This window comes from Gekko japonicus, unplaced genomic scaffold, assembly GCF_001447785.1.
Source record: "Gekko japonicus isolate JY-2015 unplaced genomic scaffold, Gekko_japonicus_V1.1 scaffold2029, whole genome shotgun sequence".
NCBI classification, from domain to species: domain Eukaryota; kingdom Metazoa; phylum Chordata; class Lepidosauria; order Squamata; family Gekkonidae; genus Gekko; species Gekko japonicus.
In genome coordinates, this window is record NW_015167596.1 from 54,431 (window position 1) to 75,183 (window position 20,753).

General features: G+C 52.5%; 1 protein-coding gene across 1 annotated transcript in view; it reads left to right on the forward strand.

Annotated features, from left to right (window-relative positions):
* RALGDS (ral guanine nucleotide dissociation stimulator) overlaps nucleotides 1-20,710 on the forward strand; it is a 45,237-nt gene extending 24,527 nt beyond the window's left edge. The window contains exons 10-18 of the mRNA XM_015413977.1: nucleotides 3,900-3,977; nucleotides 4,839-4,925; nucleotides 7,063-7,095; nucleotides 9,612-9,733; nucleotides 11,523-11,618; nucleotides 13,748-14,006; nucleotides 16,373-16,618; nucleotides 17,728-17,842; nucleotides 19,346-20,710. Of these exons, the coding sequence (XP_015269463.1) occupies nucleotides 3,900-3,977; nucleotides 4,839-4,925; nucleotides 7,063-7,095; nucleotides 9,612-9,733; nucleotides 11,523-11,618; nucleotides 13,748-14,006; nucleotides 16,373-16,618; nucleotides 17,728-17,842; nucleotides 19,346-19,521 (1,212 nt within the window). The 3' untranslated portion in view covers nucleotides 19,522-20,710. The remainder of the gene's footprint in view (nucleotides 1-3,899; nucleotides 3,978-4,838; nucleotides 4,926-7,062; nucleotides 7,096-9,611; nucleotides 9,734-11,522; nucleotides 11,619-13,747; nucleotides 14,007-16,372; nucleotides 16,619-17,727; nucleotides 17,843-19,345) is intronic.
* The last annotated feature ends 43 nt before the right edge of the window (nucleotides 20,711-20,753 follow it).

Sequence of the window (20,753 nt, forward strand, 5' to 3'; positions counted from 1 at the left end):
TTTCTAGCCTCCGGCTCACAGATTTTTGTCTTCGCTCAGGAAGGATGGGGCTCCAGAGCAAACTGATTTATGCAGCAGCCAGATCGCTCTCTCACAGCTTTAATGCCAGTAGCTCACAAAGTAGAATTTTTGCTCACAAGACTCTGCAGCTTGGAGGGAGCATTGGAACCCTGCCTCTCACTCTGCCTGGGCAGGTGGGATTCAACAGGTCCAGCTTCATTATTTATATCATTTATACCCTCCTTTTCTCCTCAGTGGGGGCCCCAAGTAGCTCATGACACCCTTCTCTCCTCCATTTTATCCTCACAACAGCCGTGTCAGGTAGGCTAGGCTGAGAGCATGTGACTGGCCGAGGGTCACCTGGTGAGCCCCTGTGGCACTAGTGGGGATTTGAACCTGGGTTTCCCCGATTCCAGTCCGACACTCTTAGCCCCAACACCACGCTGGTACTTTCCCTGGAACGTTGAGCTGTGCTTGTTGGTGAGAGCCAAGGCGTGCACACCCTTTCAGCCATGCTGAATAATGCACTTTTAACTGACTTTCAGTGCACTTTAGCCATCATTTGCAAGTGGATTTTGCCCTTTCGTGCAGTAAACTCCAGTTGCAAAGTGCTTTGAAAGTGGACTGGTAGTGCATTATTCAGTGTGTGTGGAAACACCATCACCTCTCTCTCTCTCTCTCATTTTCTGTCCCCCCCCCTCCCCCCGATCCAGAGAATGTGTTGCACAGTCGAGGAATGGCTTGTTTCCCCTTTCAGGCTCTTGTGCCAGGAAGGCTGGGGCGGAGCGCTGACAGCTGCCCCGTCTGCTTAGTTTCAGAGGCTTGGGCGTCTCCCAGGCCTGGCAGCCTAGGAATCCCCCCGTCAGGGCCAGAGATAAGCGGCGGAGGGGAACGCCCAGGGAGACCTGGCCTGTCGGCAGAGGGATTCCCCGCCCTTATCTCTGTGCCGCAGAGGGAGCAGCTGGCGTTGGCTTTGAAACCCACGTCATGAATGCGAAGCATGAAAGGCCTCCTTGTCTCTACGGTTCCCTCTTAGCCAGGCCCTTTGAATGAATGTCACCCAGGAGCGAAACGTGGATGCTGTCAGCTTCCTAGTTAAATCAGTTCCCAACAACATTCATTTCAAAGAAAGATGAGTTTATTGGGACAATAGCAGATAGAAGAAGAGAAGAGATTGGATTTATACCCCGCCCTTCACTACCCAAAGGAGTCTCAGAGCGGCTTACAAACTCCTTCCCCTTCACCTCCCCACAACAGGCACCCTGGGAGGGTAGGTGGGGCTGAGAGAGCTCTGACAGAAACTGCTCTTTTTCAAGAACAGCTGTGCCAGAACTACGGCTTGCCCAAGGTCATCCAGCAGGTGCAAGTGGAGGAGTGGGGAATCAAACCCGGTTCTCCCAGATTAGAGTCTGCGCACTTAGCTACAGCGGAGGCGCTAAAGATCAGGACCCAATCACCCCACGGCATTTGCCTGCCAGAATTAACGGTCAACTACCCCCTCCCCCCCATTAAGCAGTACCCCTCTACAGAAGTAAAGCAGACCAACAGGTCTCAGCGACACAGTGTCTGATACATCAAAGCATTTAGGAAAGTGAAAGCATTTCGGGTTTTCTCCCCCCCCTTCCTCCATGGCACGCACACCATAAAATGCATCGGCACCTGACAGATGCTTAGCTCACAGCCATAGAATCCTAGAATCACAGAGTTGGAAGGGGCCACCCGGGCCCCCTAGTCCAACCCCCTGCTCAATGCAGGATCAGCCTAGAGCATCCCTGACAAGGGTTTGTCCAGCAGCTGCATGAAGACTGCCAATGAGGGGGAGCTCACCACCTCCCCAGGTACCTGATTCCACTGTCGCACAACTCATACTGTCAAAAAGTTTTTCCGAAGATCCAGCCGGTCCCTTTCTGCCCTTAATTTAAACCCATGCTTGCGATTCCTCTCCTCTGCTGCCCACAGGAACAGCTCCCTGCGCTCCTCTAAGGGACAGCCCTTCCGATACTCCCAAGAGAGCGGTCTTGTGACGACCCCTTAACTGGGGAGGTCTGGTTTTACTTTAAAAGTGTTCCTTTTATTTTATTTTACTTTGGGTATCCGGCTGCCACCAGGAAATTTTATAAGGCTTTCCAAACCTTTTTCTATAATATTCCTATCACAGGGTAGGTGGATCGAGATTTTTAGGCTTTCGAGGAACTATGTGTTTCCTGGGAAGAATTTCTTTCAGAACTGGTATCTTAAATAAAAGTAGATTTATTGATTTTTCACACACTTTCCCCTCTTACTGACAGGGATCTGGGCATGTCACTTTGTAACAATATTTTCCTTAGGCCATATACGGTTACTGTTTCTTTATGCTTCAACTTTTCATAACACACACAAGACTTCTCTCTCTCAGACCTTAAACGAACAAACTGCTTAACTCTTTTACTACACAGAACCAAATTATCCTACACAGGGATGAGTCTCCTTCCACTCATACATAGCTTAACTGACTTCAGCTGTCTTCATCCACGGTCATATCTCTAACAGTTACTCCAGATAGACATTCCAATCATCCACACAGCATCCATTCCAAAACCCCTCCCCCTCTCTGTCACTCACCAATCATACCACTTGCCTCAAGCACTCTCTCTAGATTATCACACAGCCCAGCAAACCAAACTTTTAAAGACACACACACAAATAAACATGAAATCGCCACAGGTCTGCTTGTCCTGTCCTGGATGGGCCAGGCTAGCCCAATCGTGTCAGATCTCAGAAGCTGAGCAGGGTCAGCCCAGGGTAGTACTTGGACGGGAGACCGCCCAGGAACTCTGGGGCTGCTACAGAAGAGGCAGGCAATAGGGAGCCCCCCTCTGTTCATCTCTCGCCCTGAGAACCCAGTGGGGTCGCCGCGATTCGGCCGCAGCTTGGCAGAGCTTCCCACCACCCTGCCGGTACTGCAGCCCCTCTTCCTCCTTGGCTTCGGTGGGTTCCCTCTCCCAGGACCTGGAGTTGCTTACAGGTTGGGGAGGGGACAGCCCCAAGCAGGGCGAGGGGTTGCTTTGAAGCCATAGACCAGGGTGAACCTGCTAGGCTACATGAACAGGGGTGCCCTGGGGGGATTTTTTTGCTTTCTTTGCTTTTTTTGCTTTCTTTGGGGCAGGAAGTGGGACGCTTGGGATGCCAGCCACCACCACGGAATGTCTGTGTTTAGGGTTCGGCAAGCTGCGCCCTACATTGGGGGTCTTGTGGGTGAATGGCCGCCCTTTGAGCAGTGAGTGCCGCACAAGGACGCAGGGGAGGCCGGACCAGGTGGAGGGGATGGGCCAGCTGGGGTTGCCAAGCACAGTGCGAGGGTTAGGACTGGGCCTCCCTAACTTTGGGAAGCTCACCTTTCTTTTTCTTTGGGGGGCGGGGGTGGCATTTTTCATACGTGCATGGAGGTCATGGCAACCTCCGGTGACTGCCCCCTACTGGGGGCCTGGAGGATATTCAGAGAGGAAGCTGAATAAAGCCTGCCCCCGCCTCCCACCTCTGGTATTCCAAGGAGGTCTCCCATCCAGGGACTTGCCGGAGTCGACCCTGCTTAGCTCCCGAGATCTGACAAGATCGGGCTCGCCCGGGCTATCCAGGTCAGGGTGGGGAAGCCCACCTTTCGATGGAAAAGAGCAAGAGTGGCAGGGGGCGAGCTTTCCTGAGTCACTGCCCACTTCTTCAAGATATCTACTACCCATCTTCACCTTTCGGTCTTCTCCGCCGGATCTGATGAGAGTCCGCATGACTGCCTCCCAGTTCGCCCATGAATGGGAAGCAGCGGCCTGTGGATGTCACGGTTTCTTAGCAGTAGCCCCAGCAGAGCATACATGAACTTGCCTTTCTTTTCCCCTGATCTTGTATTTTCTCCTACGGATATTCAGGAGGGGACCTCTAAGTTCGCCACGCTAGAGATCAATCCCAAGAGGGCTCAGAAGCGGCAGCAGCAGCAGCGAGAGATGGTGAGTCCCCGGGAAGGGTCCTTGTCTCAAGGCAGGCTCCCGAGAACGGGTCCAGGAGGCTCCCCCCTGCCGAGCCACGGAGAATGGCCTTGGCGCCAGGTGTTGGCCCTGGGACCTCCCTGATGCAAAGCGGATGAGCCACAGTCCCCTCCTGCCGTCTTTGCACGTTCTGTGTTTTGCCGATTCGGACCGTCTGCCTAATTCGGAATCCCTTGGCTCACCGAAGTCGTAGGCAGTGTTCCCTCTAAGCTGAGTTAATGTGAGCTAGCTCACATTAACTCAGCTTAGAGGGAACATTGGTCGTAGGCAGACTTTCTTTCTTTCTTTTTGTGTGTACATAACCCCATTTATTTTTATTTTTAATAGAGTTTTATTAGTTTATATATAGAAAGGGGGGAAGGGAAAAGAAGGGGGGGGGAGTACAGAGTTGTATAAAAATTTTCAAATTAGCATTCTGCATGCAAAAGCTCTCCTGAAAGTTTCACAGCTATTATAACCATCTTTCTTATTGTTCTTAATTTCTTAGTACTTATGTTTTAACCAGTCATAAGACGCCCTCCATGGTCCCGTAAATTCTTCTTCCATTTTCCCTTTTAGTGTATTTGTCAATCTGTCCATTTCAGCACATTCCATAATCTGTAATAACCTGTAAAATAAAATATCTATGGTTCTTACCTAAGGCAGACTCTCTTTCCTCACCCTGTTGCCCAGAGGACCTTTCTACTGGGGAGTTTGGAGGTCAAACGTGGGACTTCTGCATGTGGAGCATTGTGCTTTGGCTCCTCCCCCTCTGGCCATGTTGGCGCCTCTCTAGCCACACCGGTTCTCTCTATGATTTTGACCCTTGTTTTCCCATCACAGGGGGTCATGCAAGGCACCATCCCATACCTGGGCACCTTCCTCACTGACCTCGTGATGCTGGACACAGCCATGAAGGACTACTTGGATGTGGGTACCGCCCCCCCCCCACGGCTTTTAACCCTCCGGATTTGTAAAATTTGTCTCTGCCAGTTTCTGCCCAGTCTGTTGCACGCGTGGTAGTCCGTTGCACGCGTGGGAATTTAACTGTGGCTTTTGCGGAACAAATGGCATCCCACCAACACAACATTTTGCAGAATCCAAGGGAGCAGATCTGTGCAGTAGTTGGTCGCTTCTCCTCTTCTTTAGCAGTAGGTCGAAGGCCTCGGTCTGCACTTAGAGGCACATCCGTTCGTTTCAACAGCTCAGTATTTCCAGGAGCGGCAGGCTAGGACTCACGAAGAAGGTCCCTGGACCCGGCTTTCCGAGTTCTGAGCCCGGTAAAGCACTCAGAACAAGGTTCCTGGGGTTGCCCCTCGGTTTCTTCGTGGAAGGTTGCTTTGTGTGTGAGCTATTTGTTTAAATACAAACTTCTTTGCACAGCAAGTGATTAAAATGTGGAATTTGCTGCCAGAGGACATAGTGATGGCCACAGGCATAGGCAGCTTTAAAAGGGGATTACACAGATTCATGGTGGAATCTGTATCGGTGGCTACCAGCCATGGTGACTAGAGGGAACCTCCATATTCAGTCTACTTCTGAATCCCAGAGTCAGGAGGCAACATTAGGGGAAGGCCTCAGCCTCTATGTCCTGTTGTTGGCCCTCCAGAGGAACTGGTTGGTCTCTGTGTGAGACAGGATGCTGGATTAGATGAAACACTCGTTTGATACAACAGGACTCTTCTGATGTTCTTAGGAAGACCTTGGCCTCTGTGCCCTGGTGTTGGCCCTCCAGAGGAACTGTTGTTGGCCACTGTGTGAGACAGGATGCTGGACTAGATGAATTGCTGGTCTGACCCAGCAGGGCTCTTCTGATGTTCTTAGGAAGGCCTCGTCCTCTGTGCCCTGTTGTTGGCCCTCCAGAGGAATTGGTTGGCCTCTGTGTGAGATAGGATGCTGGACTAGATGAACCATTGGTCTGATCCACCAGGACTCCACTGGACTCAAACTTTGTTTGTTTGCTTCAGACCAACATAGCTACCCACCTGAATCTTTCTTTTTAGGTATTACCCATTCATTCTACAGGATTGCTTCACTTACTCTCTTCCGACTGAAATCTCAGTTTTCATCATTTAAAAAAAATGTCTCCTTCAGTCTCCAGGTGCTGCTTTCTGTAGCTGTTGTAAGGGAAACCAAGCATGTTGATTTTAATATTTTATGAACATCCCATATGTTGGATACCTGTCAGTTACCAGGATGGTGCCTTGACCTGGATAGCCCAGGCAAGCCCGCTCTCGTCAGATCTGGGAAGCTAAGCAGGGTCGGCTCTGGCAAGTCCTTGGATGGGAGACCTCCTTGGAATACCAGAGGTGGGAGTTGGGGGCAGGCCTTGTTCAGCCACCTCTCTGAATGTCCTCCAGGCCCCCAGTGGGGGTCAGTCACCAGAGGTAGCCCAGGCAAACCTGATCTCGTCAGTTCTCGGAAGCTAAGCAGGGTTGACTCTGGCAAGTATTTGGATGGGAGACCTCCTTAGAATACCAGCAGTCGGGAGGTGGGGGCAGGCTTTATCCAGCTACCTCTCTGAATATCCTCCAGCCCCCCAATAGGGGGCAGTCACCAGAGGTCACCATGACTTCCAGGTGCACGCGCACACATGCATATAATGTTGTTATTGTAAAATCTATAAGCAGATCCAGGAGTCATTGGTAGTACCAGTAATTTCTAGTTTCCCAGGGAAAGATCAAAAAAGTCTCCTCGAGAAAATGCTCTCTGATAGAAACAGAGGTCACCTTCAAAATTGCTAAGTATGGTTGGCTGGCAATTAAGTTGAGGAAAATATGGATAAGTCATGCTAGTTAATGTTTTAGAGATGGTTTTATACGGGATTCAGGGTATATCAATATTTTAGGTTATATGATTATTTATGTATTTTACAAATATTATATTATATATATGTATAGGGAACCGAAATGTTCTAACTTTCGGGTATAAATGTGTATAACTTGTATTCCTGTGTTCTGGCCAACGACCGTAATAATACATTTACTTACTTACACACATGCATATATTTTAAAAAATTACCCCGGCGTGGCAGGCGGTTTGTCATTACCTGCTTTTTCTCTTTCAGGGGGGCTTGATCAACTTTGAGAAAAGAAGGAAGGTGAGAGCTTTTCACGGAGACCTAGTGTCAGAACCGACAGCTAACGACGAAGTACACACATTCAGGAACGGTTATACTTTTATTGAAGAGCTATAGATGCAGTAACACAGGCACTGTTAGGAATGGCCGCAGCCACTAGAGCATAATAGGATATAGGGCATTCGCAGGGCTATTTTTGGGCAGGAACGCACAGGAACGGAGTTCCGGCTGGCTCCCAAGTTGGCCACGCCCAGCAGGAACCCATTAGCATAATAGGCCACACCCAGCAGCAGAAACTCATTAGGATTGGCTACATTAGGGGTGTGGGGCCTAACATGCAAAGGAGTTCCTGCTACAAAAAAAGGCCCTGGGTTTTGACAACAAACAAGGTAAACAGAATAAGAAGCAAAAGGTGGGTGTGGCTGGATGAGCACACTTCTGGTAACATGGGGGTGCGGCCTAATATGCTAATGAGTCCCTGCTGTTGGGTATGGCCTATTATGCTAATGAGTTCCTGCTGGGCTTTTTCTACAAAAAAAGCCCTGGCATTCGTATGCACCCACCCCCCCAAGGCATTGGCCAATTAGGGACCCTCCCGCGCGGGGGATAAGTCAGGCAACCGTTAGGTGGCTAAAGCTGAGAACCAGGAGTCTCTCATGGCACATAGGAGCCCTCCAGACAACACAAGCTCCTCCTGCACATCTGTAGAGATAAGCGTTACAGCAAAGGCAGAGCAGCAGGGATAGGAATGCAATAGCAATGAACAAGACACAGAATGAACTCCCCAGCCCCCATGGCAGCATAGCTGACACCTAGCCATTGGTCTTCTGTTTTTCCTTATACATAAATGCTGGTTTCCCCCTGATTTTCCCCTGTGTCTGGCGTGTGCTTAGCATAGATCAGGGGACCCCCAACGTGGTGCCCGGGGGGGGTCTCCATGGCATCCACCCACCAACATGGGTTTTTTGTGCCCGCAAGTGTTTTCAGGAAGTGAGTGGGTCCAGGTGGGGCTTTTGCCGACGAGGCTTCCGGTCGGCCTTTGGAGACCTGTTTGCCCAGGCAGATCTCTCACTACCTGGCGGAAGGTCAGCTGCAGCAGTCGTTTTGTGGCTGGCTCTGCCTCCTGCAGCAGCTGTTTTGTCACAGCCGTTTTGTCCCTGTGCCCACCCCACTATGTCAGAATTCCAAAGGTGCCCGCAGACTCCAAAAAGGGTTGGGGGCCCTTGGGACATAGACCAAGTCCAGCAAGGATGAGTGATTGGGAGGGGGCTTTTCCTCTTGTGAAACAGACAGATCCCCCCTAGTGACCCCGGGACCTAAAGAGGCCAGGCTTGCTGCCACAAGGGCCAGGTCCTTTTCAGTGGCGGCTCCTACCTGGTGGAAGGAGCTCCTGGAGGAGATCAGGGCCCTGCGGGACCTGGTACAGTTCCGCAGGGCCTGCAAGACGGAGCTCTTCCACCAGGCTTTTGAGTAGGAGCCGCCGCCACCACTATCACCACCATCGTGTACTGCAGAGCAGTGCCGTCGGGGTGGGCTGATTAGCCATCTGGGACATCTCGGCCTATGGCCCCCCCCCCCCCTTCTTCAGACCTCACTGTGATATATAATAATGAGTGATTATTTTAATTACCGATGCATCCTGTAAGATTGAATTGTGTTTTAAGTGGTTAATTGTGTAACTTTATCGCACTTTGGGTGCCTAAATTGTTTTAATAGTGTTATATTTTATTGCACTACTGTGCCTATGTAAGCCGCCCTGAGCCCGCATGCGGGGAGGGCGGGGTATAAATGAAATGAAATTAAATTAAATTAAAAAAAAAAAAGCGGAGGTTTCTTTTTCACCCTTTAAGGGTGTGTCTCTGCAGCCTCTACAACTGCTCACTCACAGAGCTGCAGGCAGTTTCCCCGCCAGGAATGGCAGACTGTAAATCCGTGTTCTGCTCTGCAGGGCCAAGGGGCTAGGCGCCCCCACCCCCAGATCACAAGGCAGGGCTAAGAGGCTGTGTTTGCGCCTCTGCTGCTAAGACAAATCTGTTGCTTCTTCCGGGTGCCTTCAAGGAAAGGAGGAAGGAGAAGGGGGTCTGGAAAACCTGGACTGGATTTGGCAAATGGGTCACCTGTAAAAGGGCTGCCATTTTCACAGCAAGGGGATTTTGAGCTGGCTGCGTTCCCACATTGACCCACGAGATTAGAGTCCCGTCCCACCATAAAGATCAACAAGGTTTTCAGGAGGTGAGCTTCTGAGAGTCCAAGCGCCCTTCGTCAGATTCTTGAAAGCTCATAATCCCAGAAAACTTTGCCGGTTTCTAAGGTGCCACCAGACTCGCATCTGAGTTGTTCCACCGTAGAGCACTACGGCTGCCCTCTGAAAGAAATCTGCATTGACCCAGAGTTTGCAAGAGGAGATGGGAGGCGCTGGTGGGGGTTGCCTGGGACTGGGGTGTGCAAGTTGGGCGGCCTGGGGAAAGGTGGAGGGGGAACGGGGCGTGCAGCCAGGGTGCGAGGCCTCACTCTCTCTCTCTCTCCACTTCCTGCAGGAATTCGAAGTCATTGCCCAGATAAAACTGCTCCAGTCGGCCTGCAACAACTACAGTTTCACGCAAGAGGATTGCTTCGTCAGCTGGTTCCACAGCGTGGACCGGCTCACGGAGGCAGAAAGGTGAGCTCTCAAAACACACACACACCCCAGCTTACCATATGTTTTAGAGTCCTGGTGTTGTGACAGGGGTAGAGATGTAAAATTTCCGGAAAACGGAAATTTTCGGGGGGAAACGGAAATTTTCGGAAAAATTGAAAAAAATGCTACATTAGCACTTCTTTTGTCTTTTCTAGACTGAAAGTCATTCTGTTACTTTAGGAACATAAAATATGACTATGGACATTTTTACTTGGCATGAAATTATCACAACTAGCACATTAAAAATATAGTGTATCCAAACAGTTATTACAAACAGAATACCCGCCCACATGCAAAAACAAAACTGAAACCTTTTTCTTTTCTTCTGACAATAGCACCTCCTAAAGGAAGAAATGCATCTTGTTCTTGCATTGGAGAGTTCAGTTTGTAACCTAGGACTTGCTTGTCCTCAGTGCACAGCAATTAGATTAATCTGATACCATATATATATATATTTTAGAAATGATTTGGGGTTTTTTCCGGGCCTTCAAATCTCTAGACAGGGGGCTTCTACTGTCGCACCCCCTAAGGACTAGAATTTTACCTTCCCCTTTTCAAACAAAAGGAGAGGTGGGGTTTTGGTCAGCTTCTGCTACTGCGGATCCCATTCCTCCCGCAGTTTCTGCCACTAGAAAGCAACGGTGTATAACGGCACGACAATATCAGTTTGGTCTATTCTCCCGTTCTATTTTAACATTATGGGCCAGTCCAGATCTAAACACTGGGAAGAAATCTTTCTTGTCGAAGGCTCGGGCTGATAAGGGGATTTTTACAATTGGATCAGTTGAAAGATTCCGAGGATAGGGGTGGTTTTTTTGTCGTTTTCTCAAGTTGAGCGCTTGCTGTGATTTGTTAACCTTCTGTAGAATGGCAGTACTTACAGTTGCAGCCAATGTCCCCCTTAAGCTGAGTTACTGTGAGCCAGCTCACAGTCTTTTAGACTCTGGCTCATACCTTTTTGTCTCAGCTCAGGAAGGACGGCTCCAGAGCAAACTAATTCATGCAGCGGCCAAATCGCTCGCTCACAACTTTAATGGCCAGTAGCTCACAATGTAGAATTTTTGCTCAAAAGACTCCACAGCTTAGAGCAGTGATGGCGAACCTTTTAGAGACCGCATGCCCAAACTGCGACCCAAAACCCACTTATTGATCGCAAAGTGCCAACACAGCAATTTAACCTGAATACTGAGGTTTTACTTTAGAAAAAACAACTCATACATTAACTTAAGATGATCCAAACGAAGTAAGGAAAGCAATCCCAAATGCTTTCATTTACTTAAAATTATTTGGCAGAGAATTCCACGCTTTAATGATGGTCTGGGCCTGGCTGGGGCGATGGCACGCGTGCCCACAGAGAGGGCTCTGAGTGCCACCTCTGGCCCCCGTGCCATAGGTTCGCCACCACTGGCTTAGAGGGAGCATCGGTTGCAACATTTGTTGGTATCTAATAGTTGGCCTTGCAGCATTGAGGGTCTCGGAATTTCCTTTGCTCCTGGAAACTCTCATCGAATCAGGGCAGGAAACCAGACCTACAATATTTGTTCATAAATTCCTGGAGATTCGGGGGTGGAGCCTGGGGAGGGGAGGAACCTCAGTGTGTGTGTGTGGGGTGACACTACAGAGTCTATCCTCCAAAGCGGTCATATTTTCCCCATGGGAACTGTTCTTAGTCATGTAGAGATCAGTTGCAATTCCAGGACATCTGCGGGGCCCCATCTGGAGGCTGGCGACCGTAGGGCCGAGTCAGCCTCTCTCCTTTTTCCCTTTCCAGCTACGGCCTCTCCTGTGAGATCGAGCCCCTGTCCGAATCTGCCAGCAACACTCTGAAGGCGAAGAAAAACCCGGGCATCATCAAGCGCTGGAGCGAGTGAGTCTCCCGGGACTGGGGCTCTCTGTCCAGCTCCGCTAGAGGAGCAGTTCCCGGCCCCTGCAAAGACATCCACTGCAGAGGGGTGCTGCTCACACATGTCAGACACCAGTGAGCAGTGGGCACAAACCTAAAAAGGGCAGTTCGGGGTGGCCCATGAACTGGACCCCGAACTAGACTGACGCAGACAGGCCCCACCTGAACCAAGCTGGTCCAGCAAGTTCTGTTCCCCCTTTCTCCCGGCTGTGGCTCTTGTTCTTGTAGGAGGGGAGGGGGGGATTGCCCAGAAATGGACTTCCTTTCTCTCTTTCTCCTGGCTGTGGCTCACCAGGAACCGGGAGGAAGGGGGTGTTGGGATCACCCGGGAAGGGGCTCCGACCCAGAAGATCTTCACTGGGCGTTGCAAGCTGTGGCTGGGTGGCTCTGACCTGGTCGGCTGAAACCCAGCGAAGAGGGAGGTCCTGGGCCTGAGTCGGGTTGGTTCGGGGTTGGGGCTCCCTCTCCCGACCTTCGATGGGGCGCCTTTTGTGCCAGTGCTGGAGGTTAGGAGTTTGGGAGTGCTCCTGGACTCCTCCTTAAAAAAAAAAGTATGGAGGCCCAGGTGGCAGCCACTGCCAAGTCGGCCTTTTACCATCTTCGGTTGGCTTGGCAGTTGGTCCCGTTCCTCGACCGCAATGACCTGGCCACAGTGATCCACGCGACGGTCACCTTGAGGTTAGACTACTGTGACGCTCTCAACATGGGGCTGCCTTTGTTGCAAATCCGGAAGCTGCAGCTGGTGCAGAATGCTGCAGCCAGGCTGCCGATGGGCCACGCTAGGCAGGCGCACATCCGGCCTGTGTTGAAAGCGCTGCACTGGCTGCCAATAGCGTACCGGATTCGCTTCAAAGTGCTGGTGCTGACCTTTAAAGCCCTATATGGCCAGGGTCCGACATACCTAAGGGTTTCCCCAAGGGCACTACGGTCGGGGACGCAACACCTCCTGGTGCTGCCAGGCCCCAAAGATGCCAGGTTTGCTATAACCAGGGCCAGGGCTTTTTTGATGGCGGCTCCTATCTGGTGGAATGAGCTCCCGGAGGAGATCCGGGCCTTGTGGGACCTTGTGCAGTTCCGCAGGGCCTGTAAGACGGAGCTCTTCCGCCAGGCTTTTGAGTAGGAGTCGCCAGTACCGCACCACCAGTACCGCACCATCGTTGCCGCACCACCACCAACTGGGTTAGGTAACATCGTGGCATGCGATGGCCCTGTGGCAAGTTATTTATAATACCGCGTGGAACCCATACCACTGGATTGAGACTAACATTCCCAGGAGGCCACGGAACTGGGACTACCATCCCCAGGAATACCATCTTGTGACTGAAGATCTTCTGTGACATCTAGAGCACTTTTATGTTCTTGTAAATGTTGGTTCCCACTTCAGTGGGAAGGTAACAGCGTTCCGTGCGCCTTGGTGTTTAGTCATGCCGGCCACATGACCACGGAAACGTCTTCGGACAGCGCTGGCTCTTCGCCTTTGAAACAGAGATGAGCACCGCAACCCTAGAGTCGGACTCGACTGGCTTTCGAGCAAGGGAACCTTTACCTTTACCTAAATGTTGGTTTTATCTTGTTTTTACTGTTTTAACGACTGGCACGTGGGCCCTATTTGTGAGCCGCCCTGAGCCCGCTTGCAGGGAGGGAGGGCTACAAATTTGAATAAGTAAATAAATAAAATAAAATAAATCAATTGTGCCCATCCCTAAGGAGCACTTCTCATCTTACACCAGAGCTCACCTGTGCCACTTTGTCCAGTGGGGTTACACTGAGTAAGTGTGAGAGAGTAGACAGAAGACGTGAGCTTTGATCCAGAAGCGCTCAGACAAAAGAGCTAAGACAAAAGTGTGTGAGCCAGAGGCTAAAAAACTGTGAGGCTTGCTCAAACTAACTCAGCTTAGAGGGAACACGGGTTGGCAGGCAGCCCCAAGAGATATCCTTGGGCGGAGACAGAGGGGAGGACGTCATTTAGGGACAGCTGAAGCTGCCGCTTGCAGAATCGGAGAGTCCCGGACTGGGGGAATGGTGCCGCTCAGTGTTTGGCAAGACAGGAAGGAGGTTTCTGATGGCGCCTCTTCTGTGCCTTTGTCCTGCAGCCGGCAAGTCCCCAGCACGGAGCCCTGCGCCAGCGGCAGCTCCCACTCCAAGTCCTTTGACCAGCTGAAGTGCGGGCCGTACCTGGGCAGCGGGGGGGACACGGCCGACTCCGTCAGCGTCACCTCTGCTGGCTCTAGCAGCTCGGACGTGGAAGAGATCAATATCAGCTTCATCCCCGAGTCCCCTGACGGCCAGGAGAAGAAGGTACAGGACAGCGGCTCGCTGGGCTCCACTCGCGCCCAGGGGGGCAGGTGGCAGGTGCGCCCCACGTCAGGGGAGAGGCTGACTTTCTCTTGGGGAGGGGGGGATAGGGAGGCGTGGGTGGGGTGGGGTGGAGGCCTTTGCAGCAGCTGGAATACAAAACGAGTGCAGCCATTTTGTTCAAGACCACCCAGGCTCGTAGCTACGGTGGGGCTTTGGGGGCTCTTAGAGGCACAGCCCCCAAATAATTTCTCCTGTAAATGCTTTGTTCAGTCATTAAAAAAAAAAATCTAAGACATGTGCTCCTTTAAGCAGAGTGGGGTGCTGTAGTTGACCCATTCCCGCACTGAACAAGGGGGTTGGAGTAGGTGACCTCTAGGATCCCTTTCTAACTCTGTGTCAAGAAACTGGTCTCCTTTAAGAGAGTTTTTCTGCCTGAGTGTTGACTTTCTTGACTGTAGACGTCACCACCCCCACCTGCCGGCTTGTTATCAGAACTGTTGCTTAGGCCGGCAGAAGTGGTTAACTTGCAGCAGCTGAGAACTGCCCTCTAAAGTGGTCGACAGCTTGCAGTTTAGAGATCTCTCTTGGTCACAGCTTCCAATTGGCTAAACGGCTTTTCATTCTGCACTGAGAACTTCAGCCCCACCAGGAAACAATTTGCCCCACAAGCCCCAAACTCCTGGCTACGGGCCCGAGACTACCTTTCCTGTGAGTGCCACTAGGCCCAGGAAGTGAGGGTGCGGAGCCATCAGAACGCCTCCTGCGTTCAGAATGCAGCGCTCTGTCGCTGGACTTCTGTTTGGGGCCAGTGACTGGGAGCATGTGACCCCAGTGCGATGGGAATTGCGAGCCCAATTCAAGGTGTCGGTCTTGTCCTTCAAAGCACCACATGGTTTGGGACCTGGGTTGCTGGAGGACCGTCTTTTCCCAGATACGTTCCTGCCCAGGAATGGAGATTGCAGGGAGCGGCCTTCCTGCCTGTCCCACCTCTCAAAAAAGCTCGTCTGGTGGCCTCAGCAGACAGGGCCTTTTGGGTGGGAGCCCCGCAATTATAGAACGGCCTCCTCAGGAAAATGTGCCTGGCCCCCCTCACTTCTCACCTTCAGGAGGCAGTTGCTTTATTTGCGGCTGCATTTGGCTGACTTAGCTCTTATTTATTGGCAGTCCTGATTGGGGATTTTAAATTATGGCCTTTTGTGTTTTTTTCTTACAACTCTCGTCTTATTTCTGTTGTAAGCCACCTTGAGCTCCACAAAGTAGAAAGGCTGGTAATAAATGTTTAACATATAGAAAATAAATACACTCGAGGTGGGGTGAGCCTGTGTTCTGTGGAACGGTTAGGTATTGCTTCGTGGAAATTTATCTTGCCATGCTATTGGTCAATCTTTTTTTTAACCCCACCCTTCCTCACAAGAGGTCAGGATAGCATCCGTGGTTCCTCCCGCTTCCATTTTGTCCTCATGACGACCCCCTGAAAAGGGAGCTCTGGATGTGAGGGCGTGACTTCCCAATCCAAGTCCCACGCTCCACCTGCTGCACCGTGTGGACTCGGTTGCCCAAAAGCTTAGCCTTTATGTTTTGCCTGCAGGTGGGAGTCTTGGGAACACTACCTGTCGCTGATCAATATTAGAAACAAAGGAGGCACAGGGACATCTGACACGCGGTTCCCGAGGGCTGGCGTGTTCTTAGTCATAAGAACATAAGAAGAGCCCTGCTGGGTCAGACCAGGGGTCCATCTAGTCCAGCATCCTGTCTCACTCAGGGGCCAACCAATCCCCTTGGAGGGCCAACAACAGGGCACAGAGGCCAAGACCTTCCCCTGATGTTGCCTCCTGGTTCGGGGATTCAGAGGATTAGTGCCTCTGAGTGTGGAGGATAAGAACATAAGAAGAGCCCTGCTGGGTCAGACCAGGGGTCCATCTAGTCCAGCATCCCGTCTCACACAGCGGCCAACCAGTTCCTCTGGAGGGCCAACAGCAGAGCACAGAGGCCAAGGCCTTCTTCCAATGTTGCCTCCTGGCTTTGGGATTCAGAGGCTTAGTGCCTCTGAATGTGGAGGTTCCCCTCAGTCATCAGGGCTAGTAGCCATTGCCAGACTTATCCTCCATGAATCTATCTGATCCCCTTTTAAGGCTGTTTATTCTTGTGGCCATCACTACATCCTCCGGCAGCAAATCCCAGATTTTAATCACTCTCTGTGTAAAGCAGTATTTTCTTTTGTCCCTCCTGAACCTACTGCCCATCAGCTTGATTGGATGCCCTCGAGTCCTAGTCTTTTGGGAGAGGGAGAAAAAATTCTCTTTGCCAACTCTCTCCACCCCATGAATAATTTTATAAACCTCTACCATGTTGTCGTCGCCCCCCCGCCCCTTAGCTGTCTCTCTTGAAGTCCTTTAACTCTCCCCTCCCCACTCCTGCAGTTCTGGGAATCCACCTCTCTCTCCTCCTTGGACACGTCGGGCATCGGCTCCAGTTCCAGCAGCGCCTCCTCCTCCTCTGTCTCCTCCACGCCGGTGCCAGCCTCGCGGACCCACAAGCGCTCCGTCTCGGGCATCTCCAGCTACTCCTCCCTCTCCTTACCTCTGTACAACCAGCAGGTGGACGACTGCTGCATCATCCGCGTCAGCCTGGCGGTGGACAACGGGAACATGTACAAGAGCATCCTGGTGAGTGAGGGCAGGCAGTGCGAAGCGGCCAAGGAGCAGACCCCGCAGCAGGGCTGGCTCAGGTTGACGTCTGCGGGACAAAGCCTTGAGTGACTGGGGAGGAGCAGCTGACATTCAGCCAGTTTGGTGTAGTGGTTAGTAGTGTGGACTCTAATCTGGGAGAACTGGGTTTGATTCCCCACTTCTCCATATGTAGCTGCTGGTGGGACCTTGGATCAGTCACAAGTTCTCTCAGGAGCAGTTTCTGTCCAGAGAGCTCTCTCAGCCCCCCCTGCCTCCCAGGGTGTCTGTTGTGGGGAGGGGAAGGGAAAGGAGGGTGTGAGCCGCTCTCCTTTGGGTAGTGAAGGGCAGGGTCTAAATCCAATCTCTTATCTTTTCCTCCCGTTGCACGGTTTCTGCCCGGCCTCACGGGCAGCAGAGGCCAGGAGCTCTGCAGCAGCTTCTGAGAAGCCCGACTTTTCAGGCACTTCTTGGGGACCTTGAAACTCGCTTAGCTGAAGAGGCAAGCGGAGATTCTCTGGAAGCAAAACATTGCGCCCATTTCTGCTGCCCGCCCTAGTGCAGAATGGCAGTAGAGATAAATTCCTGGCATTCGTTCAGACAGGACTCCCTGATTTACAGTCAGTCCAGACCGGACTTTGGGTTCTGCCTCGCTTCGAGCTGAACAGGGGGGGAGGGGGGTGCAGTGGCTCAAGAGTCCGGCTAGGGCCTGGGAGACTCCGGTACTGATTGCTGGGGGACCTCGGGCCAGTCACCCTCTCTCAGCCAAACCCGCCTCACAGGGTTGTTGTGAGGACAAAATGGAGAAGACGAGAATGAGAGGAGCTGCTTGGGGCCCTGTTGGGGAGAAAAGCCGGGTGTTGGTGGAGGAAATCAACACACACCAGAGCATCCCGAGGGAGGTGCCAGCAGTGCTGGTCTGGGTCGAGGAATCCAGTCACCGCACAGCCTGAGAAAAGCGCTTGGGCAAAACGAAAGGGGGGAAACCTCCTGTTATTGGGGTTCTTTTCTTCTCAAAATCCACCCGTTGCCTGAGGGAACTCTGCAACTTCTGCCGGCTTTTGCTCTGAGACGCAGAAACATCTGTCCTTCTGTCCTGAATGTTCCAGGTGACCAGCCAGGACAAAACGCCGGTTGTGATCCGGAAGGCCATGGCCAAGCACAACCTGGACGGGGACCGGCCGGAGGACTACGAGCTCATTCAGATCATCTCGGAAGAGAGAGGTGCGGGCAGGCGGGAGTCCCGCGGGTGGCGGGGGGTGGGCTTCGAGGCTGCGGGGGGCTTCTCGCCTCTCCCACTTTATCCTCCCTCCTCTTCCCTCACCTCAGCTGCACCCCCCACCCCCCCAGCATCTCTCTCCCTTAGGACACGGCATCTCTCTGGGCCGCTCTGCGCCCCCCCAGTGGGCACTTCCTTGCCAGTGATTGGCTGGCCAGGGGGAGGGGAAAATGGCAGGAAACCGGGGGGGGGGGTGTCAGCCGCATCCCAGCACACTGATGTCACCTCCTGTGCTCCTGAAATGGACGTCAGTGTGTTGTCAGGGTTGCTCTGGCATTTGGGCAAAACTCTATGGTTAAACCATAGAGTTTTGTCCAAATGCCAAAATGTCCCTGGCTACAGACAAATGTCACGTCCAGGCACACAGGAAGTTATGTCAGAGCTTCAACAGCAACATCATTACGTCATCTGGGAGGGCCACCACCACCGGTAAGCCCCCCCTCTGGTGGCCGGGCCCTGCCGGATGCATCCACAGGTTGTTTCCTGCCTGATGAACCCGCGTAGTTCAAGCCAAGGGGAGGTGCAGATGAGAGTTTGCACAAGCCAATTGAGCAGAGCTGAGTGAGAAGGCCAAATGTCTCCTGGCCTGCAACATTTAGTGGCACTACAGCAGAGTGTGTTTTTGCTAGCTTGGCATGTGAGGCACACTCCGTCCCTCCTGGAAATGTTGACAACGGCCTGGTGAGCAAAGTCTGCTTGCGGGTCCAGCTGGGAATGGGTGCTTCACTGTTCCTGTTCAGCCAATCTTAGGGGAACCCGCTTCCTGAAAAACAAAGCCTACATAAGAACCTCAGAAGAGCCCTGTGGGATCAGACCAGGGGCCCATTAGTCCAGCATCCCATCTCACTCAGGGGCCAGCCAGTTCCTCTGGAGGGCCATGTCCAGATAAAAATAAATAAAAATGTCCAAGGCCTTCCCCCGGTGTTGCCTCCTGGCTCTGGGATTCAGAGGTTTAGTGCCTCTGAATGTGGAGCCACCATGGCGAGTAGCCATTGATAGATTTACCCTCCATGAATCTATCTAAACCCCTTTGAAACCTGTTTGATCCTGTGGCCATTGCAACATCTTCTGGCAGTGTGGAGTTTAGAGTATAGAGACTAGGCAGTGGATACCTCCTGGGTCCCTTCCACCCCCACCCCCAAGCGGCTGCAGCCAGTCTCTACCTGCTTAGGATTCAGGACAGTTTCCTTCTGGGGCCGAGGACAGGAGGCCAAGGTTCCTGCCCCTCTCTTTTTCAGAAACTAAACACTCGCTATACTTCTGGGAATGCAGGCAAAAAACAAGTTGCAATTTTTAAAATAACTTTGGGAGCTCGTGGCTTATAGCCATCTTCCCAACCCGGTCAACAGGCAGTGTTGGGGGCGAACGGGGGTCCGGGGCTTCCTTCCTCTGCCCAGATTTGGGGAGGGGGTAACGTTTTCTCTCTCGCTCCGCTCTCCCCTTTCTAGAACTGAAGATCCCGGACAACGCCAACGTCTTCTACGCCATGAACTCTGCTGCCAACTATGACTTTGTGCTGAAGAAGCGGGGCTTCTCCAAGGCCGTGAAAATCAAGCACGGCTCCAGCTCCACCCTGCCCCGGATGAAGCAGAAAGGCCTCAAGATTGCCAAAGGCATCTTCTGAACTGGGGGAGGGCCCAGGGCTTGGTTTCCCCCAAGCCGTCCTGGGGAAGCCATGCGTTTCCGGCTCTTGGCTGTCGGGTCCATCGGCGTGGGGTTCAGTCTGTCTTTTCCTGGCGGCGGCAGTGCTGCTAGAGATTTGCCCTTTCTCTGGGTTGCTGCGGCCAGGGGAGCAGAGAGAGGCATCGGCAAGCGCTGGATGAAGCCGGGGAGGGGGAGGGGGTCCCTTCTGGACTGCGGCTCGCTCCCGTGTTCCTCTTGCTCAGCCGGCGGCAGGCATTTCTCGCCTTGAATCAGGTCCCTTGCACTCTTTTTCTACGCGGAGGATTTTTATGCCAACCAACCAACTTTCCAAGGTTCAAGTGCCACACCCTCTCCACCTGTGGCCACCTGGAGCCAGAACCCACCTCTACGCCGTAGGTGCCTTCTGTCTACGCCGCTGAGATCGCTGCCGCAAAGGGACATACGATTTTTCTCTCCTGTTACGCTGGAACAACCAGGAAAGGTGGAAAGTGCCGGCCAGGGCCCAGGGAGGAGGCCAGCCTGCCCAACCCTGGAGCTGCTCTGGGGGGCAAGTGAATTCGCCATCCTTGTCGGAGACAGTCCCTACACTTAGTGACCCACGCCTGCCTCCAGGAGGAGGTAGAGGGGCACTTCCTCCTCCTCACACGCTGCCTGCAAAGAGATGCCGTGGCACCTTGTACGGATTTCACCCCCCCCCCCGAACCTGGACTCTCCGGGACAGAATGGCTGGCTCCCCTTGGACGCGGGAGTTTTCCCAGCACCAAAGATGAAATGTTTGTTTGCAGCCCGTAGCCTTTGGCTGCCCATCCAGGCCAACACACGGCACTGGAGCGAAAGGAACCTGTTTTCTGTACGGACTTTGTAAATAAAAACATAGGGGGGGAGTGGGGAGACGGAGAGAGAAGGCGCTTTCCGCTATGTGGGGCTGCCCCGCCTCTCTCCCTTTCCCCCGCTCTCCTTGGGGGAAGTGCCACTGCCAGGGTGTTCCAGTGAACTGACCACTCCGACGCGGAAGAACGCTGCCGTCCCGTATTCCGCCGCGGTCAGGTTTTTGTACAGAAACCCCACCCACCCCCACCCAAACTTACTATTTTTCCATATTTATTGGTTGTAAATAGACCAGTTGCGTTTGTACATTTTACTAACACGGTTTAAAAATCCACTGGGAAGCGCGCCTTGTTTTTTAATGGAAGACTTTGCGGGGGCGGGGTT